This window comes from Azolla caroliniana, unplaced genomic scaffold (genome assembly GCF_043228905.1).
Source record: "Azolla caroliniana isolate FFs.n. ecotype wild unplaced genomic scaffold, voAzoCaro1.0.p SCAF_9, whole genome shotgun sequence".
Lineage (NCBI taxonomy): Eukaryota > Viridiplantae > Streptophyta > Polypodiopsida > Salviniales > Salviniaceae > Azolla > Azolla caroliniana.
The window spans coordinates 1,419,519-1,447,066 of NW_028230444.1; the positions used below are offsets into that span (position 1 = coordinate 1,419,519).

The 27,548-nt window shown below is 37.4% G+C and overlaps 5 protein-coding genes across 5 annotated transcripts; 3 read left to right on the forward strand and 2 right to left on the reverse strand.

The window, feature by feature from the left end:
* Window positions 1–4,685: 4,685 nt before the first annotated feature.
* LOC147859750 (disease resistance response protein 206-like) lies at window positions 4,686–5,415 on the reverse strand. The gene has a single exon (XM_087324863.1). The coding sequence runs from the start codon at window positions 5,387–5,389 to the stop codon at window positions 4,826–4,828; it is 564 nt and encodes a 187-aa protein (XP_087180989.1). The 5' UTR covers window positions 5,390–5,415; the 3' UTR covers window positions 4,686–4,825.
* Window positions 5,416–8,303: 2,888 nt separating this feature from the next.
* Window positions 8,304–9,608, reverse strand: LOC147859751 (GDSL esterase/lipase At3g48460-like). The gene is made up of 2 exons (XM_087324573.1): window positions 9,531–9,608; window positions 8,304–9,479 (listed from the first exon to the last, which is right to left on the reverse strand). Exons 1-2 carry the CDS (start codon window positions 9,606–9,608, stop codon window positions 8,304–8,306), a joined length of 1,254 nt encoding a protein of 417 aa, XP_087180699.1.
* Window positions 9,609–12,054: 2,446 nt separating this feature from the next.
* Window positions 12,055–13,446, forward strand: LOC147859752 (pentatricopeptide repeat-containing protein At2g13600-like). Its single transcript, XM_087324574.1, has one exon. It carries the CDS (start codon window positions 12,055–12,057, stop codon window positions 13,444–13,446), a length of 1,392 nt encoding a protein of 463 aa, XP_087180700.1.
* A 5,332-nt stretch (window positions 13,447–18,778) lies between these two features.
* LOC147859753 (disease resistance response protein 206-like) lies at window positions 18,779–19,621 on the forward strand. The gene is made up of 2 exons (XM_087325162.1): window positions 18,779–18,857; window positions 18,888–19,621. Exon 2 carries the CDS (start codon window positions 18,912–18,914, stop codon window positions 19,473–19,475), a length of 564 nt encoding a protein of 187 aa, XP_087181288.1. The 5' UTR covers window positions 18,779–18,857; window positions 18,888–18,911; the 3' UTR covers window positions 19,476–19,621.
* Window positions 19,622–25,845: 6,224 nt separating this feature from the next.
* Window positions 25,846–26,706, forward strand: LOC147859754 (disease resistance response protein 206-like). The gene has a single exon (XM_087324160.1). The coding sequence runs from the start codon at window positions 25,957–25,959 to the stop codon at window positions 26,515–26,517; it is 561 nt and encodes a 186-aa protein (XP_087180286.1). The 5' UTR covers window positions 25,846–25,956; the 3' UTR covers window positions 26,518–26,706.
* Window positions 26,707–27,548: the final 842 nt, after the last annotated feature.

Genomic DNA, 27,548 nt, shown 5'->3' on the forward strand with positions numbered 1-27,548 from the left:
TAAATTTTCTGTTGTGTTGTGTTGTGTTGTGAACTCAACTATATTGCGATGATTGTGTTTAATAAATCTAGTTTTAGATCATGCACAATTAAAAAATTCTCTTGAAAAATGGGTTTACAAAATTGTAACTGACGCGTTTGTGTCCAAAATAATACAAAAAGTGGAAGATTTGCCACTTGTCCCTTTAAAGGCTGTATTAGACAAAAACAACTCCCATCATTAAGCATAATAGTATTAATGAATTGTTGTTGAAAGAGCCACACCTATCCACGATCCTTCATCCCTTTATTTATTTTGTTTAGGGAAACGTTGCAAAATGCAACATGTACACATTAAACCTACTCATCCAGTATTCACATAATAGAGAAATATACAATGTTTGTTAAATAAGATTGTCAAAAGTTAAGCACGTACCGCAAACTTTCTAATATAATACATAAAATGCACAATAGGCAGACAATAACTTGCCTTGATATATAACCCTACACGTTGTGACCACAAACCCTCTCACATAGAGTGATAAATTATTATAGTGGAAATGTTGTGGCAAATGTTAAATATAACTATCCATCAAAACCAAATTAAAAAATATCCAATGTTGTGTAGAATTACCTGACACAAGCCTTGGTAGTGAATGACCTAGGTCCATGGAAAATTGGAAGTATTACTGTTTATTTTGGTACTCTTCTATATTGTGATGATCGACTTTAGTGTTCTTCATGAATGTCTTAATGCCTTGGTCGCTCTTATGTCACGAAGGTTATGTTTAGATGAGGATCCATTAGTGACATAGGATGCTTATAATCCAAGAGTAACATCTAACCTCCATGCAAGGAGAAGCTATAATAATGGCATGGAAGTGATGTGGTTGCTCATTGTAGTTCATTGGAGAAGTTGCGCATGTGAGTCCACACATCACGACAATGATGTTTTTGAGCATAAGGGTGTACTATTCTTAGTTTGCACATTAAACCATGCTAAGAGTCGTGTGCATGTGTGTGACTACATGCATGTGTACGTAAGTGATAGTAGAGTGAGTGAGTGTGTGCAGATCATGCATGAAAGATTGTATGTGTGTGGGCAATTATTCTTTGTATCTATATTTCCATATGAAAGTGTTTTTGGATATGTAAGTGTGATCACTTGCCTTGAACTAGAAATCCGACCTACTATTATAAAGAAATCTATCTATCTCACATGTGACTTAGCTCACATGTATGATGGTGTGAGATGGGGCATTGGGGCACATTTGACTATGCTTTCCACACATCTTCGAGCAAACCCAATCCTTGCACAAATGTCTCTCATTATCATATGCAAGTGATAGTGGAGTGTGTGGATCATGCATGGAAGATGTTTTGCACTTTAGATATGAGAGAGGGATCAAGGACCCCTCTAACATGTTTTTTAGGATTAAATATTGATAAGGCTAGCTGCCTAATCAGCCTAAGATCCTTCCTCAACCAATTAATTGAATGATTAAGTTCTATACTCACCAAATAGTTCAATTATGTTTCATACCTTGTATTTTTTCTTTTACTTTTAATTTTTTTCTCTTACTTTTATTTTTTTAGTTCTATTAGGATACTTAATTTATAGTGTTAAGTAAACATTTTAAGGTACAACAATTAAGAATATTGTTATTCACAAAAGTTTAGGCTAGTTAGAATACTCAAAATTTACTAAGCCAGAAAATGCCCACCAAAAGAGCACCAACATAAGCCCTCCATTCCTCCTTTTATATTGAGCCAAGAAACCCTAAACCCCACCATATATATACCCAACAAAAATGAACACCACAATAAGCCCTCCTTTCCTCCTTTTATAGTTAGAGTAGGGGGGCTTTCATAAAATGAGAAGATATGACCACCGAATGGAACATGCCTGATTCCTATTTTTCGTCGCTTATAACCTTCCCTTTAGCTATATGTTCTGGTTACGCAAGATCACTTTGGTGTTCATTTATGTCCCATAATCTAGTCCTCCTCAATGGTATACTTGGTGCTTGATTGACAAAGAAAAGTGGTCCGCATCCGCAAAGACAAACATATCCTGCATCGAAGAGAACTTGAACTTTTATGCATAATGAAGAACAAAGGAAAGATACAACAATATTGAAACAAACTATTGTAAATAGAGAGAAAATCCATTCTTCATTAGTCTCCTCGTTCACCACTTCGTCTTCAACCATATTGAATTCTCAACTACCCCCCTTCTCATTGAGAAGCAAAAAACGGTGGATAACTCCTACACACACACAAGCCAAGATTTGAAACCTTCACCTTCCCCAATGCAATCAATTGCCATTGACTTTTAGGACATTGGTCACAGTGATGCTTACAACTAGAACAAAGAATGCCTTGAATTAAAATAAGCTTGGTAGATTAGGATATGATTATAAGATGGAAACTAACCTGGGAGGTAAGGGTCATTGTACCATAGAGAAATAATGCATGACAAATATGAACAACGAAAATAGGAAGGTAGAAGTAAGTATTTACTAGCCATTGTACACATTTCAAGTACACATTTCGGGGATCGATGTGACAGACTCTATGGCTAATAAGAACCAGTTCAGAAGACATACTTGAAAGTTGAAAGGTTTTAATTACCATGGCTAGCATATTATAAGTGAATCACCAACCAAGCATGAGTACTATTATTGTGGCACCACCAATCAAAGATATCAAGCTATGACCCTAGTAGAGGAGAAACCTTTGGTTTCTACTTGCAAACAAGTCTAAGAACTCATGGTCTACTTCCACAAAAAGATGAAGTGACACACTTATGGCGGTGATCACATCTTCTTAAATTTGTTATCCATATTCCCTTTTGAAGTCGTGTTCCATGTGGTAACCTTTACAATTTGCATACCACAATAGTTACAACATGAGAAATGAGGTTCAAGCTTTCCTAAGCAAAAACAAACACAAAGAGAGTCATACTTTTGTCAAACCTCCACCAAGCCCACATCCAAAACTCATGTCATACCTGAGGAACAAGGGGAAGGGGGTGTTCCAATTGACCTAAAGAGGTCTCCTTACCTAAGAAAATTGAGCCATATCCAAATCCTATATCTGAATTATCTAAAGTCGAGGAATACAGCATTCACATGTTGATTTTGGGTTTCAAAGATGATGTTCAATCTACATCAAGCACATACATAGATGCCACCTGACCTTGACTACTAGTTTTTAAAGAGCCATGCTTAGTTGTTAAAAATGTGTATTTTATCATAAGAATACATTGAAGTATTCTACATATATTCGGCGTTTTAGAATTACCATTTTAAAGTGTTTCACATATTCTATGTATTTAATGTATTCTACATATTTAACAAGCATTTAATATTTCCAAAAAACATTAGAAGTTAGAACTAATAAATCTATTTATTTATGTTGAGGACTTTACAATTTAAGAAGTATTGAAGGATTCCACACATATTAATCTACTTGTTTAATGTATTGTATCTAAAGTATACTCATTTAAGTCATTATAAAAAAAGGTAGAAAACTTAGCTTATGTATTCTACCTCTATTGTATGCTAATTATTATTCTACATGGAGCCATGGAATTCTCCAAAAACAAAACAAAAAATTAATGAGCTATTTTCCAACATATTTGCGTCCTAATGACAATATGATTATATCAAAGTATGACGATATTACATGACTTGAATGTACATATTTATCACCTGATAGTGGCAAAATGTATATCCTAGCAATAATGACCCAATATTGTCTTCGTCATACAATTACTTAGTAAATACTCATTGTTAGACGCTTAATAAAAACTTACCTACTACCATGGTTTGAGCATCCTTTACAATGGATGTCCCAAGAGAGTGCCTCTATATTCATAGAAGTAAAATCTCGTTAAATTGTTTTTGACCAACGATCCTCTTATTTATTCTTATATATTTGCATGCTTTGTCACTTTCATATGATATTAAGCAGCTACATTTAGCTACATTTTCACATCATACATGCAATTCTTATATGTCTTGACAAATACAGTTGAAAAGGGTGCTTATAAATTTATAAGATCCTCCGTAGTGAAATATGTTTGGGACCAATTTGTAAAAGCTTAAAAAGAACACCATAACACTACTAATATCTCAACAAAGTATGAAATGCCCTTATGTTTTGTCAAATGGCCAAAATACCCTTGTCTTTTGTCAAATGACCAAAATACCCCCTTAACTTCATAACCTTTTGTTTATAAACTCCTCCTTTCCAATTTGTAAGCAACCCTCACCGCAATGCTCAATGAATACCCCCATTTTATTTTAAATCACCTCAACCTTTTAACAAAGTACCAACATACCCCCCACACATGAATTAGGTCAAAATTACCAATCTTCTTTTGTTAAAATACCAAAAAATAGCCTCAAGATTCTAGCTAAATACCCCTATTATAGATCTAGATCAAGATAGTATGATTAATATTATTATCTTTATCGGCTCTCATTTGCTAATTATGCAATTAAGTATGGGCTTACATCTTACTTATGAAAGTAATTAGATTGCCATGAATAGTATTGTAGGCTCTCAAAATGAGTAGGGCTACTGATGCAATTAGTTAGTTAAAACGGTGCTTTGGTAAAAATAAAAAAATAAATAGATATGTGACTTTGAAAAACAATAGTTTAAGGCTCTTATTCTTAAGATGCAAATGAAGGAAGACAATAAACTTACAACTTATTATGAGTAATGAAAGGGTGGTTTACATCTTTGGGTCTCAAGGGGAGACCTATTAGAAGTTTATTAGAAGAAGGATTGCATCAATATGTACAGTAATTTTCTGACATAAAGGTACAGTCAAATCAGTAGTAGAGATCGCAATCAAAGAGAAGGGTCCAGTTTGCGGGGGGTTTGTGGTCAATGACGGTTAGTTTGGAAACGGCCACGCCACGTGCGGCTAAGAAATCTCCCGTCCCCCCGACAATGGGGAGGTACCGAGTCGCGAGGGTCTCGTCTTCCTGACCCATTATCACAAGGGTGCCCTTGTACGCACCCTCGGTGAATGTGGCCGTGAAGATGTGGAAAAGGACATACTTATGTTGGGAGTCGAGGATCCACATGCCTTGCGCCACACCGATGCGTTTCGAGGTCGGCGATGGCCCCGTTGTGATGTTCACCTCGAATGTGGAGCGTACCCCGAAGCTATATGGGTTGGGCTGGCTCAAATTCAAAGGGCCTGCACTATACACCGAGGTAAAGACCGAGTTGTTTACCGCAGGGTTATAGACTTGGTTGTGGATGTAGAATGTGAAATGACTAGGACCCTGAGGTGGTTTACGCCGCGCCTCGGCCACATCACCGATCAATGCCAACGAAATCACACAAGAGAGTACCAAAAGGATCTCCACTCTCATCTTGCCAGCCATTTTATGTAATTATATGCACTTTGGTTGTGTATGGATGTGTATTATGAAATTTGTATGTATAAGCTTGTGTAGTTTTGTGTGGGAGTGTAGATTCTCTAGCAATTCTTGTTGAGTGTGTGATCAAAAGGAGTGAGTAGCTTGCCATTATATAGAGAAGGATAAGAGTTGACTTAGACTAGTCTTCCTTGTCCAACTCACATCTTCTAAAATTAAACATTACCTACCATGCATATCATATTTCTTATGGACGACTTTCTCAATTAAGTTAACGATTGCTCTTGTATATTATTGAAGGCACACGCTTCCCACTTGAATTAGACTCTTTAGGGGGGTCTCCATTCTCATTGTCAACATTCATCGTATACCTTTTATTGTCAACATGTGTGTACACGAATCCCTTTCTTTCTACTTTTCATTCGTCTTGATAATATTATTAATAACCCCTTGTAGCCTAGTAAATCGTGAGCTTTGTTTTGTCTTCGGATGTTTGTGTTTACTGATTTTAAACTATTTTAGTTTTAAATCATGCACACTAACAATTGCTCATGAAAGATGGGTTTACAACCATGGAATTGGCAGATTTGTCCACAATACAAAGAGTGAAAACATAATCACTTGCCCCGATAAAGGCTATATTGAAAAAAAAAGACATAAGAGTAATTAGTGATTGTTGTGCAAGTGCCCCACTCATGCATGAAGCTCCATCCCTCAATAGGCTGATTCAATATTAGTGAAACAACACCAAGTCTAAACAATTTTAAAAGTTTTTGGCTTGAATGTATGTACATAAAATTTAATCATCCAATATTCATTGACTAAAGAGAGATATACCACTTGTTGAGGTTCTCAAGTCGAATCACCATTACATAACTATTTGTTAATGCAAATCCTTTCATGTAGAGCAATAAATTATTGTAGTGCAAATGTTGTGGCAAATGTGAATATCCAATATGTGTAGACGTTTAGTGTCTGTCACAAGAGCATGAATATTGTTACTACATAGCGCAAGCCCGAGTAATGCCATTATTCATGAACTACTACACATGGTAATGTTTGATATTCATATTCTTCGTGAATGCCCTTCCTTGGTTGGCCATGTGTGATAGTGTTGTATCTAGGTGAGGAAACCATAAGTTGCACTAGGGTGTTTATAATTCAAGAGTGTAACCAACCTTGACACAATAAGCCACTTGCTAAGGAACAAATAAAGATATATAACATGCATATCGAAAAAGAATAGAGGAAAGGTAAGCCATTCATGTGAGAAAATGTATTCTCATAAGCTATGTGGAATCATTAGGACTGAAGTCTGGCCCAAAGGCACGAAGATTTTTATTCAAGAGATCTAACAATGGAGAGTCTTAAATAGAAGTGTTTATTTATTTTCCAAAAAGTAAGATAGAAGTATTAATAAGACAATTGTAACATAGGGTGGATTCCTTAATAAAACCAATGGCATCACAAAAGCACAAGGTATATTACGACAAAATTGTTCTCTTAGCCTTCTTGAGATAAAAGAAGTAGAAATTTCACATTAAGGGTATGGGGGGGGGGGGGGGGAATAGAATCCATCGTAATGTTAGCTTTATTTATATTTATAAATAATAATAATAATTAGAAACTAGAAAAAAAAGTGATGAACTCATTGCCCTAATAAAACGATGCCTTTCTTCTCTCTCTCTCTCTCTCTCTCTCTCTCCCCTACATTATTTCTTTCTTTATCATCTCTTCGCTCTCGTTCTATTATGCATTCCTCTTTCATTTTTTAGATTTAGTCTCGTAGCAAAAATCCCCTTCCAATTTCATATGAAATTCCATTTGCAACCAATTATCACCATACGTATTCCGACTCCCATAGTACTCAAGCACATCCTAATCCACGAACGAGTGACCTTTGACATAATGCTTGTGTATGAATATGGATCGAATAGGTGCCACTATATTCATCCACCATTTTCATCATCGCAATTTCATATAATTGGTTGAGAACCCCTATCTCCAATAACATTGAACATTCCAACCCATGACATTGAACATTCCAATGTATTCAAAAAGTGATATAGGGAATTCCTACATATCATAGACTAGAACCCACCAATGTACTAGGAACTACATAATTCTTTCTATATGACTCTTTATTGATGGAGTATGTCTTCAACACCTTGTTTTGACACTATGATTGCATAAACTTGAAACTAAACAAGAGTGTGTAAGTACATGAAGAACTGCAACTTCTACCAACTAATGAATTCCAAAATATTTTCTCAATGTGCAAATTTCCCGTGACTAAAACAAACTTGAACTTCCTTGCAATGATGCAATATTGGCAACGGAGAATTTTCTTCGATGTGGATGATGCATTCAAAAGTTCTACTAGCTTGATCTATTCTTAGATGTGGATGAAGCATGGACACTAGATTGATCTATTCCATAGCACGACGCAAACCACATTGTGTACATTGAATAATATAGAAATATTCAAGAACTATTTGATATTGCAAAGTGTCAATTACTTGCCACCATTCCCTACACGTTTTATATGGGGCTACTTCACCATATCAAAAAATATAAAAAAGTGCACACTCATGTTATCTATTAGGAGAAAGACGAGATATTGTGAATGTTATTAGGTGGAACACGATACAATAAAAAATGCTAAGCGTGAGTCGTGATTCACTCTAGATATAAGGAATCTTCGACACAATGAAGAAGACGAGCACAAGTAAGAAGAGAAGATCGAGTGGTTTGGAAGTCCTAGGCATCGAGTAAAAACAAATTGAGGATCATGATGAAAGAAGGATAAAGTAGAAATCTAAAAAGCTAGGAGAATTTAGGAGAGTTAAGTAAGTGGAAAGGCTCTCAAGGGGGAGGGCTAAGTAATATAGACTATATGGGAACTACTAGTAAAACACATTTAGGATGGGGTCATACTACTATTGGTTGAAGTGACTCTAGAGGCACAACGCGAGAGGAAGTTGGGGTAGGGAGACGAGAAACGACGATCGGTTACGAAGAGTGTGGACAAAATCCCATATGTGGCATCAGTCATGTGGACTGAATCCCAACTCAAGTAATTCTGGGGATTCGTACATGTGTTCACCATACGCGGGACGAATGTCGTGCCCTCTTGGCCCGAGAATCTCAATGCATCCCTAGGGTCACATGCGTCCACAGTGTTAGTGATGTTGTACAACGCAGCATTCTCTAGGAGGTGTACGTACGCATAGTAAGTGTCGAGGTACACTATCTCGGCATCGGGGTATGCTTTGCTAGCATTGTCCACGACTTCACGAAGGAGTTGGTTGTGCCTCGCACTTATCCGATTGACCTCTGTGATGCAACCGAGGGAGTCGTAGTCGACTGGCGTGGCGAGGCCCTGGAAAATCGTCATGTAGAGCGAGAGGCAGCCTTGCGGGAATTGGGCTTGGACAATAAGGTGTCGGACACCCTTCCTAAGGAGATGGTTTATGGCGAAGGTGAGCCGGCCAATGACGGGCCTTATGAGGCGTGGCACGATGGTTGTCATGTTGTCGCCCGAACCGATGGCGTAGTTGTAGTCGTTGCCCCCGATCTCCCCGAAGTAGACCACAGAGCGTCTCACATCAATGCCTTGCTCCCCAATGGCGGCATCGAACCACCGGATCTCTTCGGCTAGGTTGATCCTTGTGAAGATAGATTGGCGCATCCGTTGTCCGGCAATCGCGATGAGAGTTGCCTCATCCAGCGCGGTGGCACCGGAGAATGCAAAATTCTGGTGGGTCCGCTGATCCGAAGACAATGTGGCCGGCGAAGAAGATTTGTTGTTGTTGCGAGGTGGCCGGACATATAGATAAGGTGTGAGGAGAGGTTGGCCTAGCGCCGTCATGAGGTAGTCGACCATGAGGCGCCCGTCGCTATACCGGCCCGTGGACTTGTTGAAGTATGTCTCGCCGTACGGTAAGTGAGCCGAGTTGTTGAAAATGGCTGGGTTGTTGATGATGTCATTGCCAGTATCGGTCGTGGAATCTCCAAAGCCAAGTGCTGAAGCAAAGGTGGGGCATGACAAAGCCCCGGGCGCAATGGAGGTGGAAGTTGTCGTGTTGTTGGGGCCCTAAGTAGTATGGGCTTCCTCAGAGGTGAGTATCCGAGATCCTGCTACTACATCTGGGAAACACGTATATTCCGTCACAATGGTAAGTAGCACTACTAGGAGCACGAGCCATCTCGTCGCAGCTACCATGTTTTTCATGGAATGGGGAGTGAAGCTCTTGGACAAGCAATGTGGAGGAGACAAAGAAGAAGAAGAAGAAGAAGAAGTGATTGGTGTAGCTATGAATGACCAATGTGTGGTAGGGACAACTTGTAACTTATATAGGTTTCATGCCCATAGGCTATAGCTAAAAGTAGCCACACCTCCCCCCCCCCCCCCCCCCCCCCTCCCACAATGGGATGAAATGTCCCCCATTTGGATACCTTTATCCCTTTTTGCTTTTTTGCTTTCCTTTACTATTTTGATTCCTTACTCCCCTCCTTGGCTTGTCCCAAATCTAGCTACCCTCCTCTCTATTTCCTCCCATTTCTTCCATCCTCACTTCGAAACCCCCACACTCTTTTATTTCATGGTAGCAAGTCTAAGCCATCTATCTTCATGTAAGAAAATCCCATGACAATCTAGTTTTGCATATTTGTTATTTCTTCTTCAACACCTGCGTCGAGTTCATGTACTTGGAAATCTCCACCAAGTATTTCACGTGCTCCTCATCAACCTTGTTGTCCTATGTTCTCTCTTTAGTGAGATGTTGCAACTCCATCTCTTCCTTGTGTTCAATGCGTTGTGCCTTGGTTGCATGGATCAACTATCAAAATACTTGCACTACATTTGTCTTGCCTTGAAGGGAGGCTAGTCACTCTTTATTGGAGAGTGGTTTGTCTTTAGCTTAATGCCTTTGTTGATCTATTTACTTCAAGCATCTAGGCTCTCATGGAACAGGTGTTAAGAATCTCTTACTAATCAATAGACCAAATTAAAGTAAAAAAAAGGTGAATAGATTGGATACAAAAACCTCGACCATCATCGGGCTTTGATCAAGACACAATCAATCTACCATTGATGTCCCATACTGACGAATATTAGGATGACTAGTATCTTGGATGAGGTAATATGATTGTCACGACAAAACCCTAGCCCACACCATTGGTGTCTCAAGGCTTTAGACTTCCGACATAATGTGCCGGATGAGGGTAGCTAGGCCTAATATTTATAATGCTTCCTAGGTCCCTAGGCCCTTGATTAGATGCGTTTTTCTAAAAGAATCTTCTTTCATTGGTTGTCAAGATCATGATAGTGCATACACCTATTATTCCTTGTATCCAATCATACAGTTCACTTATGTTTTGTAAATATTAGAGACCTACCTTCACCTACAATATGTGTACATAACAAAATGAGAGAAGGAAAACTTGTGAATATGAATATGCCTTGGCCACTTTCCTTTTATGCAATCATCAACATTGATTGGATCACCTCTTACCGCCTGGATGTCAATTGTCTTCAACTTAGTATCCTCACACTTTCATATAACAACCAACCTACACATATTAGATGTGTCATAATTATTTTTGCTTTTCAAGTAGGAATGAGAAGTATTATTTGTCCTTTGAACTCATCTTAAAACCTGCTCCTAATTTACAAATCAAAATACTTGATAAGCAATGAATATTTAGATCAAGAACAAAATGGTATAATGGTGTTCAATCATTGTTGAGCGACGGACAAGAGACAAACATAAAATATCATTGTTATCCCACACTAGCAAATATCACCTTATGTTATACCTTAGAAGTTAAGACAAAGGGATCTTTTAGAAGAGAGGTTTGCCTCACCAAAAAAGCCTTGACAACGGCAAACATGTGGAAGGTTGGTGGTGCTTAATCCTTTTAAATACATGAATAGATATGTTGACATAAAAAGTAGTTCTCCTTTCAAGCAACCTAAGGTATGGCACAAGGGTTAAAAAGGTTAAACATATAAATTTATAATCTTCAATGAATAGATTTAGTATAAATGCTACTTTTAGACTTTGCGATAGATTAACAATCTTTACATATGTTATACCATATAAGTACTCATTATGAAGCTTGGTATTTAGTGTTAATAACACTATTTTCAATATCGAGGCTTAAAGTTTTGTCGCTCAAAATTCAACACCCCATGACAACCAGTCCAACCATGTTATGTTATTCAGCATCTCATTGAGTGGGTAATTTCGGTTGGAACTTGACATAAATCAGTAATTATGTTATAATACCATGTAATTAACGATTGGTCATGGCATACATCTTGCATTATATGATACAGTTACACCTTGAGTCTTAATATTCTATCGGTTTAAGCATCCAATGACCATGTGCCCGATACTGTTTACATTCGCCTGTCCATTGGAATTTCATCGGGCCTTGCCTATTGGGTTTCATTGAAAATTTGGTGGGTTATTTTTGTGGATATACAGAATCTAGATGTTGTTTTTGACAAGAAGAAGAAAAAACAGAGAGCACAACAGAAGGCCATGCGTATACTAAGTTCTTCTCTCCGAAAGAAGAATGCAGGAAACTATTAGGAATAAAACGGCAGTGTAAGAAGAAATAGCATATGAAAGAAACTCATCAAGCAACCAGGAAAGGTGGGAATGAACAGAAGTCATTCTTCCACAGAAAAACACCTACATGAAGATGCATCTCTTCTGGCTCTAATCAAAGAATGTTGCAATCATAAGGATCTATCCAAAGGCGCCAGAATACATGCCCACATTCTTCAAAAGGGTAGTTTTGTCCTTGCCAACAATGTGTTCATAGCTACTGCTTTAGTGACTATGTATGCTAAATGTGGTGCACTTTCGAAAGCTCGTGATTTGTTTGACCAACATCTCTCTACTTTTACCCGAGATTTAGTCGCATGGACATCGTTGATCTCAGGCTATTCACACCATGGATTCAGTGAAGATGCGTTAAAATGTTTTGACCGGATGCGGAATGAAGGCATCCACCCCGATGCATTCACATTCTCTTGTGTGTTAAAAGCATGTGGAAGCATCAGGGCCTCCCATAAAGGCAAAGAAATACATGTCGAGATTGTAAATGAAGAAAGTAATTTGTTGCAACAAGACCCTATTTTAGGGTCGGCATTAGTCGATATGTATGCTAAATGTGGTTACCTTACGGGTGCACAACAAGTGTTTGATGAGATTCGTGTTCGAAACGTGATCTCTTGGACAGCCCTAATTACAGGTTTTTGCAAATATGACCAGGGTGAAGAAGCCTTGAGTTGTTTCCGAAGAATGTTATGCGAAGGGATATCTCCGAACCCCATGACTTTTTGTTGTGTCTTGAAAGCATGTGGTAATGTTGGTATACCAGAGAAAGGGAAGGAGGTTCATGTAGAGATCGTGAGAGAGGGTATGTTGGCAAATGATAGTATTCTTGGTAATGCATTAGTGGATATGTATGCTAAATGTGGTATACTCGAAAGGGCCCAAAAAGTGTTTGATAAACTCCTTATCCGGAATGTTGTCTCATGGACTTCCCTTCTTGCTGGATATGCTCAACTTGGAAAACATGGTATTGTTTTTGATTTGTTTTGTAAAATGAGAGGAGAAGGTATTGAACCCAATTTCATAACATTCCTTGTCGTGCTTAATGCCTGTAGTTTCTCAGGTTTAGTGACCGAGGGGGAAACATATTTTGAGGTTATGCGGACAAGTTACGGAATTGTTCCGACATTAGAGCATCACACTTGCATGGTCGACCTTTTTAGTCGATCAGGACATTTTGATAAAGCAATGGAAATGATTGAAAAAATGCCATCTTCTGAGTATCTCCCTTTGTGGGTTGCTTTACTGGGCGCTTGCTATCAATGGGGTAATGTGAAGCTTGGAAGATTTGCATTTGAACATGCAATACAATTGAATGTAAAGTCGGCTGTGCCTTATATTTGTATGTGTAATATTTATTCATCCGCTGGCATGAAAGAGGATGCAGATGAAATAGAAGCGATGAAAATTAGCAATGAAGCATGGGGGTAGCAAACCCAGATGGATATTCTGGAGTGGGCATTGTTCAATGATATTTGTAATGATATCATTATAAATTTGGATAAACACAATCCATCTCTCTCCTGAAGATAATCATGGCACACATTCAACACTGTAGAAAAGGTCATCTAATGTATATAGTTCAACAATAGAAGGTTCTATGCTAGAACTCAAAAGAGAGACGTGTGATGTGTTGTGATTAAGCATGGGCGAAGAGCATTCGAAGTAAACTTGGATGGATATTCATGAGTGGGAATTGTTCTATGGTATTCATAATGATACCATTATAAACTGGGACTAACACATTCTGTGTCTCTCCTTCTGAGATGATCCAACAATGCATTCAACACTTTCGGAAATTTCATTCAATGCATCCTAAGGATATAGCTCAACAATATATGGTTCCATGTTAGAACCCGAAAGAGAGACACGTGACACGTAATGATTGAAGCTCGAATTTCTTGGATGTAATTGTCTATGCCTAAATAAAAATGTTGCGCCCAATCATGCTTGAATAACACAAGACCATTGCTTGCATTGACAGTTGAATCAAGATGGCAGAGTTATGTGAAATTGTGAAGCATTCGAAGATTTTTTATATGATTGTCATTTTTATATTGTTTGAAATAAAGCGACATGTTGGTGCTGAAGATACAAGTATGAAGGTTTCGATGTACTATTCTAATTTGCACTATGTAGAGATGCTGCATGAGGATTAGTTTTTTACTCATGTTCTAGAGCCCTAGAATTTGAAACATGATTAGATATGGTTGTATCCACTAAGCAGTGCTTGTAATGTGTGCAAGGTTTTGCATTGTATGGGATACAAACAAAGCAACTCTGAAAATATATAGCAACTCTTTTATCTAAGTTTATTGGTGCTTGGTTTACAAGCTATCATATGTATTTTCATTGTCCCATCTATTATGATTCAAATTCTAAAAGATATGCGAAAAGAGTCTTGTAATTAAAATTCTAACACAAAGTCAGAAATGTCCCATCGTTCTATCTCTACAAGCTAATATACCAAAAGATTCCAGCAGTTCAAATTCTAACACAAAAGCAAAGTCAGACATGCTAGTTAATCAAACACTGACAAGACGAGGAAATGAAACATGTATGAGAACCAAACAAGGTAAAATGAAACATATCTTCTAATTTAGAACACTATACTAAAAAGGTAGAACGAAATTATTAAATATTGAAGAATTTATAAAATCTCATAGACTCCCTGAGGAGAGAGCCTTTATTCTGTCATTACAAGATAAAGATTTATCTTCAAGGGCCATTCTTTCAGATATACAATACCCTTCGAGAAAAGTAAGAGGAAAGAAAAGGTTCTTACATTTGATGGCTAATGAATGTAGAACTAATACGTCTTTGTACAACATGAGGTTGGAATCGAGAAAAATCCTAGGACTATGGAACACAAGCTACCCTCTTCATTAGGACATCTTGAGATGTTGTCAAGACTATTTTGGTGAGGCAAAGCTCTCTCCTATAAGATCCCTCTGTCTTAACTTCTAAGGCATAACATAAGGTGATATTTGCTAGTGTGGGATACCAATGACATTCTTTTTATTTTTGTCTCTTGTCCTTCGCTCGGCAATGATTGAGCATCGTTATACCATTTTTTTCTTAATCTAAATATTCGTTGCTTATCAAGTATTTTGATTTGTAATAATTAGGAGCAAGTTTTAAGATGAGTTCAAAAGGACAAATAGTACTTCTCATTTCCACTTGAAAAGCAAAAATAATTATGCCATATCTAATATATGTCGTATGAAAGTTTGAGGATACTAAGTTCAAGACCATTGAAATCCAGGCGATAAGAGGTGATCCAATCAATGTCGATGACCGATGACCGCATAAAAGGAAAGTGATTAAGGCATATTAACAACTTTTCCTTCTCTCATTTTGTTGTGTACGCATATATAGTAGGTGAGGCTAGGTCTCTAATGGGTATATTTACAACATGATCATAATGTAGTTGAATTGTTAGCAAACATGATCATAGAAAGTGGCGCATAACTTGAATAAAGATTCGATTGAAGTAAGGAATCAAAATATGTAGTAAAGGAAAGCAAACAAGTGGGCCTGTCATTGGCCGGCTCACCTCCCCCATAAACCATCTCCTTAGGAAGGGTGTCCGGGCACCTTATCGTCCAAGCCCAATTCCTGCAAGGCTGCCTCTCGTTCTACGTGACGATTTCCTGGGGCCTCGCCACGCCAGTCGACTATGACTCCCTCGGTTGCATCACGGAGGTCAATTGGATAAGCGTGAGGCACAACCAACTCCTCCGTGTGAAGTCGTGGACAATGCTAGCAAAGCGTACCCCAAAGCCGAGATTCTGTACCTCGACACTTGCTATGCGTGCGTGTACGTACACCTACTCGAGAATGCCGTGTCTTACTACATCACTAACACCGTGGATGTGTGCGACCCTAGGGATGCCTTGGGATCCTCGACCCTAGGGATGCATTTAAACATCTACTGAGTGGACAGATAGTTCTTGAATATCTCTTTATTATTGAATATATACAAGTTGGTTTGCGTCGTGCTATGGAATAGACCAATTTAGTAGAATTTGTGCATGCATCATCCACATCTAAGAAAATTCTCCATTGCCAATATTGCATCGTTGCAACTTGCAAGGAATTTCAAGTTTGTTTTTTATCAATGTGAATGTTTTGAACTTTGAGAAAATATTGTTCTTTTTGAGCTCATTAGTTGGTTAGAAGCCAAAGTTCTTCATGTACTTACACACTCTTGTTTAGTTTCAACTTTATGCATTCATAGTGTTGTCAAAACAAGGTATTGAAGACATACTGCAATAGTAACAAAATAATTAAGAGTCATATAGAAAGAATTACATAGTTCCCAGTACATTGGTGGGTTCTAGTTGATAGGAAAGGCTTTGGTCTATGATTGGTAAGAATTCCCTATATCACTCTTTGAATACATTTGAATGTTCAATGTCATGGGAGAGAGGGGTTCTCAACCGATTATATGAAGTGGGGAAGACAAAAATCGTGGATAATGATAATAGCACCTATTCCATCCATATTCGTACACAAACATTATGTTGAAGATCACTCGTTTGTGGATTAGGATGTGCTTCAATACTATGGAGTTGTATGGTGATAATTGGTTGCAAATGGAATTTCATTTCAAACCGGAAGGAGTCATAGGGATTTTTGGACGAGACTATATCTCAAAAATGAAAGAGGAATGCATATGTAATAGAACGAGAACGGGGAGATACTAACAATCGGCAACGGTTCGGTTTGAGAGGGTCAAAACCAGACCGTTTTGGAACCGAACCGTTTAAACATTTTGAAACCTGAACAAAACCGAACCGAACCACGAAACTAGTAAACCGAACTGATAAAAAAAATTCAAACCATTAAAACCACGGTTTCATGGTTTGGTTTTGGTTTTCAACTTAGGTAAAATTTTTAAATTTTAAATTTTTTAAATTTTAAATATATCATTATTTGTGAGAATAAGGTCTAAAAATGAAAAGATTGTTTAAAAACAATTTTTTCTAAAACAAATTTAAAATATAAAAAAACTGTTAAACCATGGTTTGAAACCGAACCGAACCGTTAAGCCGTTAAGCCGCGGTTTCAAGGTTCGGTTCGGTTCGGTTGAAACTCAAACTGAACCGGTGCCGATTGTTAGAGATGATAAAGAAAGCAATAATGTAGGAGAGATGAGAGAGAGAGAGAAGAAATGTGCTGTTTTATTAGGGTGGTGGGTTCATCACTTTCTATTTTAATAAATAAAAGACACTTCTAAGAGTAAATATGAAAAGTTACTCAATTGTTTCTAGTTTCTAATTATTATTTCTAAATATATAAATAAAGCTAATATTATGATGGAATCTATCCCCCCATACCCTTAATGTGAAATTTCTACTTCTTTTATCTCAAGAAGGCTAACAACAATTTTGTCGTAATATATCCGGTGCTTTTGTTAAGAAATTGACCCAATGTTACCATTGACTTATTGATACTTCTATTTTAGACTTCCCATTGTTAGATCTCTTGAATAAGGATCTTCGTGTCTTTGGGTCAAATAATTTGTCGACTTTACTCCTAATGATTCCACATAGTTTACGAGAATACATTTTCTCACATGAATGGCTCACCTTTCCTCTTTTCTTTGGTGATATATGTCTATTATAAATCTTTATTTGTTCCATAGCAAGTATTTTATTGTGTCAAGGTTGGTTACTCTTGAATTATAAACACCCTAGTGCGACTTATGGTTTCCTCACTTAGATACAACATTATCAACACATAGGCGCAACCAAGGAAGGCAGTAATGAAGAATATGAATATCAAACATTACCATGTGTAAATAGTTCATGAATAATCAGGCTTGTGACGAACTCTAGACATCTCCACAATATTGGATATTCACATTTGCCACAACATTTGCAATACAATAATTGATTCCTCTACATGAAAGGATTTGGATTAACCATGTAATTTGGCTAGTATTTAGGGCAATGTATTATTCAAGTATTGTGTTTTTTGTGTGTATTAAATAGAAAGTCTATGACAAATGGTTATGTAACGGTGATTCGACTTGAGATATCTCTCTTTATTCAACAAATATTGGATGATTAAATTTGATGTAAATGAGCCAAACAACTTTCAAAATAATTTAGACTTAGTGTTGTTTCACTAATATTGAATCAACACATCGAGGGATGGGGCTTCATGGATGAGTGGGGCACTTGCACAACAATCACATATAACTCTTATGCCGTTTTTTTTCAATATAGCCTTTATCGGGCCAAGTGATTATGTTTTTACTCTTTGTACCTTGGACAAATCTGCAATTTCCATGGTAACCGTTGTAAACCCATTTTTCATGAGCAAATTGCTAGTGTGCATGATTTAAAACTAATTTAATAGTTTAAAATCAATAGACACAAACATTTGAAGACAAAACAAAGCTCACAATTTACTAGGCCACAAGGGGTGGGTTATTAATATTATTATCAAGACCAATGAAAAGTAGAAAGAAGGGAATGCGTGTACACACATGTGTTGACAATGAAAGGTATACGATGAATGTTGACAATGAGAATGGAAACCCTCCTAAATAGTCTAATGCAAGTGGGAAGTGTGTGCCTTCAATAATATTCAAGTGCAATCCTTAACTTAATTGAGAAAGTCGTTGATAAGAAATAAGATATGCATGGTCGGTAATGTTTAATTTTAGAAGATGTGAGTTGGACAAGGAAGACTAGTCTAAGTCAACTCTTATCCTTCTCTATATAATGGCAAGCTACTCACTCCATTGGATCACCCACACACAACTACACAAGCTTATACATCCTAATTGCATATTACATATCCATACACAACCACACAAGCTTATACATACAAATTGCATAATCCACATCCATAAACAACCAAAGTGCATATAATTACATAAAATGGCCGGCAAGATGAGAGTGGAGATCCTTTTGGTACTCTCTTGTGTGATTTCGTTGGCATTGATCGGTGATGTGGTGGAGGCGCGGCGTAAGCCACCTCAGGGCCCTAGTCATTTCACATTCTATATCCACAACCAAGTCTATAACCCCGCGGTAAACAACTCGGTCTTTACCTCGGTGTATAGTGCGGGCCCTTTGAATTTGAGCCAGCCCAACCCATATAGCTTCGGGGTGCGCTCCACATTCGAGGTGAACATCACAACTGGGCCATCACCGACCTCGAAACGCATCGGTGTGGCGCAAGGCATGTGGATCCTCGACTCCCAACATAAATATGTCCTTTTCCACATCTTCACCGCCACATTCACTGAGGGTGCGTACAAGGGTACCCTCGTGATAATGGGTCAGGAAGACGAGACCCTCGCGACTCGGTACCTCCCCATTGTCGGGGGGACCGGAGATTTCCTAGCCGCACGCGGTGTGGCCGTTTCCAAACTAACCGTCATTGACCACAAACCCCCCGCAAACTGGACCCTTCTCTTCGATTGCGATCTCTACTACTGATTTTCTGTACCTTTATGTCAGAACATTACTGTACATATTGATGCAATCATTCTTCTAATAAATTTCTAATAAGTCTCACCTTGAGACCCAAGATGTAAACCACCCATTCATTACTCATAATAAGTTGTAAGTTTATTGTCTTCCTTCATTTGCTTCTTAAGAATAAGAGCCTCAAATTATTGTTGTTCAAAGTGACATATCTACTTTTTATTTTATTTTTACCAAAGCACCGTCTTAACTAACTAATTGCACGAGTAGCCCTACTCGTTTTGAGAGCCTATAATACCATTCATGGCAATCTAATTACTTTCATAAGTAAGAAGTAAGCCCATACTTAATGCATAATTAGCAAACGAGAGCCGATAAAGATAACAATATTGATCTAGATCTATAATAGGGGTTATTTTGCTAGAATCTTTCAGAGCCTATTTTTTGGTATTTTAACAAAAGAGGCTTGGTAATTTTGACCTACTTCATGTGTAGGGCGCATTTTGGTAGTTTGTTAAAAGGTTGAGGTGATTTAAAATAAAATGGGGGTATTCATTGATCATTGCGGTGAGGGTTGCTTACAAATTGAAAAGGAGGAGTTTATAAACAAATGTGTATGAAGTTAAGGGTATTTTGGTCATTTGACAAAACATAAGGGTATTGCATACTTTGTTAAGATATTAGTAGTGTTATGGTATTCTTTTTAAGCTTTTACAAATTGGTCCCAAACATATTTCACTAGGGAGGATCTTATCAATGTTATAAGCACCCTTTTCAAGTGTATTTGTCAAGAACAAAAGAATTGCATGTATGATGCGAAAATGTAGTTGCTTAATATCATACGAAAGTGACAAAGCATGCAAATATATAAGAATAAATAAGAGGATCGTTGGTCAAAAACAATTTAACGAGATTTTACTTCTATGAATATAGAGGCACTTTCTTGGGACATCCATTGTAAAGGATGATCAAACCATGGTAGTAGCCTGTAGGTAAGTTTTTACTAAGCGTCTAAAAATGAGTATTTACTAAGTAACCGTATGACGAAGACAATATTGAACCTTAACAAATGGCTCATAATTTCACACCTTGCAAATTATTGATAGAATATACATTTTGCCACTATGAGGTGATAAATATGTACATTCAAGTCATGTAATATCATCATACTTTGATATAATCATATTGTCATTAGGACACAAATATGTTGGAAAATAGCTGATTAATTTTATATTTTGTTTTTCGAGCATTCCATGGCTCCATTGTTGTAGAATACTAATTAGCATACAATACAGGTAGAACACATATGCTAAGTATTCTACCTTTTTTTATAACAACTTAAAATGAGTACACTATAGATATAATACATTAAACAAGTAGATTAATATGTGTTGAATCCTTCAATACTTCTTAAATTGTAAAGTCCTCAACATAAATAAATACATTTTTAGTTCTAATGTTTTTTGGAAATATTAAATGCTTGTTAAATATGTAGAATATGTGAAACATTTTAAAATGGTAATTCTAAAATGCCGAATATATGTAGAATACTTCAATGTATTCTAAAGATAAAATACACATTTTTAACAACTAAGCATGGCTCTTCAAAAACTAATAGTCACAGTCAGGTGGCATCTATGTATGTGCTTGATGTAGATTGAACATCATCTATGAAACTTAAAGTCAACATGTGAATGCCATCTTGTCTTTAAGACATATCATCTTTTAGTGCATCCCATTCAAAAAGTTGGTTCCATCACTAGCTTTGCTAATCACTGAGACATTTGAATTAGGAAATTGGTAAATTCACAGTTTTTTCTGTATTTTCACAGTTTTTTGGGGGGGATGGGTGCGAATAATCATATTTTTGAACTCAAAAGAAAAACTGTGAAAATAAGGAAAAAACTGTGAATTTACCAATTTCCTAGAATTATTGTTCTACCTCTAATAAGTTTGTGTATTCCTCGACTTTAGATAATTCAGCTATAGGATTTGGATATGACTCAAGTTTCTTAGGTAAGGAGACCTCTTTAGGTTAATTGGAACACCCCCTTCCCCTTGTTCCTCAGGTATGACATGAGTTTTGGATTGGGCTTGGTGGAGGTTTAACAAAAGTAAGACTCTCTTTGTTTTCATTTTTGCTTAGGAAAGCTTGAAACTCATTTCACATGGAGCACGACTTCAGAAGGAAATATGGATAACAAATTTAAGAAGGTGTGATCACCGCCATAAGTGCGTCACTTCACCTTTTTGTGGAACTAGACCATGAGTTCTTAGACTTGTTTGCTAGTAGAGATCATTTACAGTTTCTCTTCTACTAGGGTCTTAACTTGATATCTTTTATTGGTGGTGCCACAATGATAGTACTCATGCTCGGTTGGGGATTCACTTACAATATGCTAGCCATGGTAATTAAAAGCTTCCTTTTTTGGAAAAAGAAAAGAAAAGAAAAGCTTCCGAGTATGTCTTCTAAGGTGGTTCTTATGAACCATAGAGACTGTCACATCTATCCCTCGCAATGTGTACAATGGCTAGTAAATACTTCTACCTTCCTACTTTCTTTGTTCATATTTTTCATGCATTATTTCTCTATGGTACAATGACCCTTACATCCCTAGGTTAGTTCCCATCTCATAATGATATTCGTTAGGATCGTAACCGGCCACAAGCAATTTCTAGTATACGTATTCGGATGCAAAGAAACGAGCAAGATAATACACAAACAAAAAACGAAGAGCAGAAACGGAAAGATATAGAGACACGGGATATTTAACGTGGAAAACCCGAATCGGGAAAAACCACGTGAAGTTCATAAACTCCAAAACAGATCATTATAAGGGGGGGAGTACAACAAGAGGATTCAAGGCAACTACCTTGAACTCTTCTTCGTCGACTGACAGCTACAGAGTTACATACTCTTTCAGTCACACACTCTCTCTCACTAGTTACAAAGGCAACTATACAACAATGACCAACTACAACACTACCATAAAGTTTGCCCTAGTTGTATTTATACTTATACAACTTTCTGACTATTTACATACATAGCCCACAAGGGGCACATTTAGACTATTTATACATATGGTCTCCCGAATCCGCTATTAAATCAATTTTTCGATTTTCAGTTTTCGGTTTTCAAATTTCTGCCTCGGACGAATTACTCATCCACTCATTCTGAATCGGTTCTCCCTTTCCTCGATTCGAGCTTCTCTTCCCATTCAGAGGGACCTGTTATTTAACAATATCCTGATCTACCAAGCTTATTTCAATTCGAGGCATTCTTTGTTCTAGCCGTAATCATCACCATGACCAATGACCTAAAAGTCAATGGCTATTGATTGCATTGGGGAAGGTGTAGGGTTCAAATCGCAGCTTGTGTGTGTGGGAGTATCCACCCTTTTTTGTTTCTCTATAAGAGGGGGGGTAGTTGAGAATTCAATACTGTTGAAGACGAAGTGGTGAACGCGAAAACTAATGAAGAATGGATTTTCCTTCTGTTTACAATAGTTTGTTTCAATATTGTTGTATCTTTCCTTTGTTCTTCATTATGCATAAAAGTTCAAGTTCTCTTCATTGCAGGATCTGCTTGTATTTGCGGATGTGGACCACTTTTCTTTGCCAGTCAAGCACCAAGTATACCATTGAGGAGGACTAGATGATGGGACATAAATGAATGCCAAAGTGATTTTGCGTAACCAGAACAGATAGCTAAAGGGAAGGTTATAAGCGGCGAAAATTAGGAATTGGGCATGTTCCATTCAGTGGTCATATCTTCTCATATTATGAAAGCTCCCCGACTCTAACTATAAAAGGAGGAAAGGAGGGCTTATTGTGGTGTTGTTTTTTGTTGGGCATATATATGGTGGAGGTGGGTTTCTTGGCTCAAAATAAAAGGAGGACTGGCAGGCTTATGTTGATGCTCTTTTGTTGGGCATTTTCTATCACGGACAAGTAGAGGAGGCTCGATACTAAGAGAGAGAGAGAGAGAGAGAGAGAGAGAGATCAAAGGCAAGATAATAAGAAAGAGAGAAAGAAAGTAGACAAGAGAACAAGAACTGAATTATGATTCTGTAATTGGTATTGTTCACCTTGACTAAGGCCAAGGTGAACCATTGTATTTATACATGTTTGTGGTCTCTAAATGTAGCTAGCTAGCGGGATCCTTGATCCCTCTCTCATATCTAAAGTGCAAAAAGTGATGTTTTACAAGAGGTTGTTCAAGTAATGCACATACATGTACAAAAAATAATTGTCCACACACATAGAATCTTCCATGCATGATCCACACACACACTCACTCCACTATCACTTTCATATGATTATGAGAGAAATTTGTGCAAGGATTGGGTTTGCTCGAAGATGTGTGGAAAGCATAGTCGAATGTGCCCCAATGCCCCGTCTCACACCATCATACGTGTGAGCTAAGTCACATGCGAGACAGATAGATTTCTTTATAACAATAGGTCGGAATTCTAGTTCAAGGCAAGTGATCACACTTACATATCCAAAATTACTTTCATATGCAAATATAGATACAAAGAATAATTGTCCACACGTAACACACGTACAATCTTTCATGCATGATCTATACACACTCACTTAGTTTACTATCACTTACGTGCACGTGCATCTAGTCACACATGCACACGATTGTTAGCATGGTTTAATTTGCAAACTAAGAATAGTACACTCTTATGCTCAAAAACATCATTGTCGTGATGTGTGGACTCACATGCACAACTTCTCCAATGAACTACAATGAGCAGCCACATCACTTCCATGCCATTGTTATAGCCTCTCCTTGTGTTGAGGTTAGATGTTACTCTTGGATTATAAGCATCCTATGTCACTAATGGATCCTCATCTACACATAACCTTAGTGACATAAGAGCGACCAAGGCATTAAAATTTAAGACATTCATGAAGAGCACCAAAGTTGATCATCACAATATAGAAGAGTACCAAAATAAATAGTAATACTTCAATTTTCCATTGACCTAGGTCATTCACTACCAAGGCTTGTGTCAGGTAATTCTACACAACATTGGATATTTTTGAATTTGGTTTTGATGTATAGTTATATTTAACATTTGCCACAACATTTCCACTATAATAATTTATCACTCTGTGTGGGAGGAGTTGTGTTGACAATGTGTAGGGTTATATATCAAGGTGAGTTATTGTCTGCCTATTGTGCATTTTATGTATTATATTAGAAAGTCTGCGATCCATGCTTAACTTTTGAGAATCTTATTTAACAAACATTGTCTATTTCTCTTTATATGGACAAGTGGCATTGCTTTCACTCTTTGTATTATTTTGGACACAAACGCATCGATTACAATTTTGTAAACCCATTTTTTAAGAGAATCTTTTTATTGTGCATGATCTAAAACTAGATTTATTAAACACAATCATCGCAATATAGTTGAGTTCACAACACAACACAACACAACACAACACAAAATTTACTAGGCAACAAGGGGGTTTTCTATCTCAAAGTCCTTTCATGTTTTTGTATTTTTGAAGTTGAATAAAGTAATTATCTTGAATCCATACCAAATTAATTTGTGGCTCAAGATCTAACATCTCTAATATATTTTGTATGAAGGTAATGCTTTGACATTGCGTGTTGGCGAAAAATGCATTGTTTTTTATTAATAATTGATGTTGTAAAGATTCTCATAGGTTCCAATAATAGCTACTTTGATTTAAAACATTTCAATGAACATTTAGTCTTTTAGATTCAATCAAATCAAAGTTTTTGTTTCGAAAAGATTAACATGTTGTATTGACATTTCAAACGCCAATAACATATATAGATTTGAAACGCTGAAACAAATCCCAATTGAAATTTATGCTTGTGGGGAATAAAACAAGTATGGACTTTAGAAATTTGATAAAGAGACATTAATTTGAGATTGCTAAATACGTTGAAAAAAAAAGACCCCTTGATAACAAATGTGTGCTTTGATATTCGGTGTTGACGGCGGACACATGAAAGAAATGTTCTTGTGTAGATTGTAAGGTGGAAATCTAGCTCAAAATATGAAAGATGTGAAAGGATGGCATTAAAACAAAGCGTGTTGGTCACGTTGACAATCAATGTTGACAATGAGAGAGCATATTTCTCAAAAGTCTAATGCAAGAGGAAAATGTATGGTTGGATGGATGGACAACATATTAACTTGATTAAGAAAGTCATCCATAAGAAATATAATATTGATGGTAAGGTGCCACGTTATTTTTCGACTACGTGCAAATATGTCGGTTGCATTAGGAAAGAGTATTTGGGATGAAGGACGACCGGTGCATGTCAACCCTCCTCCTAATTCTCTATATATTGAAAACTTTATACTCACACCTTTCCATCAAACACTTACAAACAAGCCCTTCCTAGAGATAGATCTCAAGAACCAACCCGCCCACCCACCCCATTCTCATCTACACTAGCTTGTACACATCCCAAGTTTGCACCTTACATACATAAGAGATGGCCAACATGATGAGAGTGGCCATGCCTTTAGTGCTTTGCGTGATCGCATTGGCTTCCATCGCAAATGTGGCGGATGCGCGCCGGAAGCCGCCCCAAGGCCCCGACCATTTCGCGTTCTACATCCACAACCAAATCTACAACCCGGCCGTGAACAACTCGGTGTTTAATGCAGTGTATAGCGCAGGGCCTTTCAATTTCAGCCAGCCCAACCCATATAGCTTCGGGGTACGCGCCACGTTCGAGGCGAACATCACGACGGGGCCATTGCCGAACTCGACACACATCGGGGTGGCACAAGGCATATGGATCATCAATTCCCAACATAAGTTTGTGCTCTTCCACATCTTCACGGCCACGATCACCGATGGCCCACACAAGGGCACGGTCGTGATATTGGGGCAAGAAGACGAGACCATCGCAACACGGCACCTAGCCGTGGTGGGCGGGACCGGAGATTTCCTAGCCGCACGTGGAAGCGCCGTGTCCACACTTACCTTCATCAACCACGTCCCGCCCGCATATTGGACCCTCTTCTTCGACCTCGATCTCTATTACTGATCATGTGCATTGTGTGGCCTGCCCCCCCAACCCTTATATTGATAAAACTATGCGATTTGATCTGATGTATTTGTATTCCTGCACAGCAAATCTGTAAGGATCCAACCAAGCATGCCCCTCTCTCTTTGTATAGCCACCATTTCATTCTCCAAATAATTTGTAAGTCAGTGTTTGCTTTGAAGCTTATAACTTTTTCCCTTTTATCGAATAAGATCCGTCCTTAAACCATTGTTTTTACTTGACAATTTACTTTTTTGACCAAAGCATCTCAAATTCCATCGATGACGCTACTTATTTTGATAGCCCACTACTCAAATCATAATAGCCTAATTAATTTTGGTGATTTAAAATAAAACTAGGGGCATTCTTGATCATTTTCGCGATGGTCCCATTCGGATTGAAAGGGAGGATAGTATAAACATTTGAAGCACCCTTTTCAACATTTCGGTGGTTGTTTGTGAAGTTCGGGCTATTTCAGTCATTTCATAAAATGTAGGGGTGTTTTGATAATGTTTTCATGCAATGCCCTGTTCAAGTTGTTTTATTAATCTTTGTAAATTCAATAGGGAGGATCGTATGAATATTTTAAGCACCCTTTTCGTGGGTATTCGTGGGTATTCGTCAAAACATGAAACAAAGAGTAGTGTAGGAATACGTAGCTAGTGGTGCTATTGATTGAAAGCGACAAAATCATTCTTTTGAGGAATAATTGTGAAAATTAATTGAAAGGGATTTTACTCCTATTGATATATTTAGAGAGATGCACTCTTTTTACACATATCCATCGTAAACAATGCTTGAATGTTACGAGTAGGTCAAAGTTTTCACTAAGTGTCTAAAAATTTGTATGATAGACATTAGAGATGATATTAAGCATTAGTAAATGGCTTACAATTTCACGCTTCAAACGATTGCGAATATACGCTTCACCACTATCGTAGAATAAATACATTTGAATCATTCAATGTAATTATACCTTGGTATAGTCATATCAACATTAGAATGCAAATTTGTTCGAAACTAGTTATATA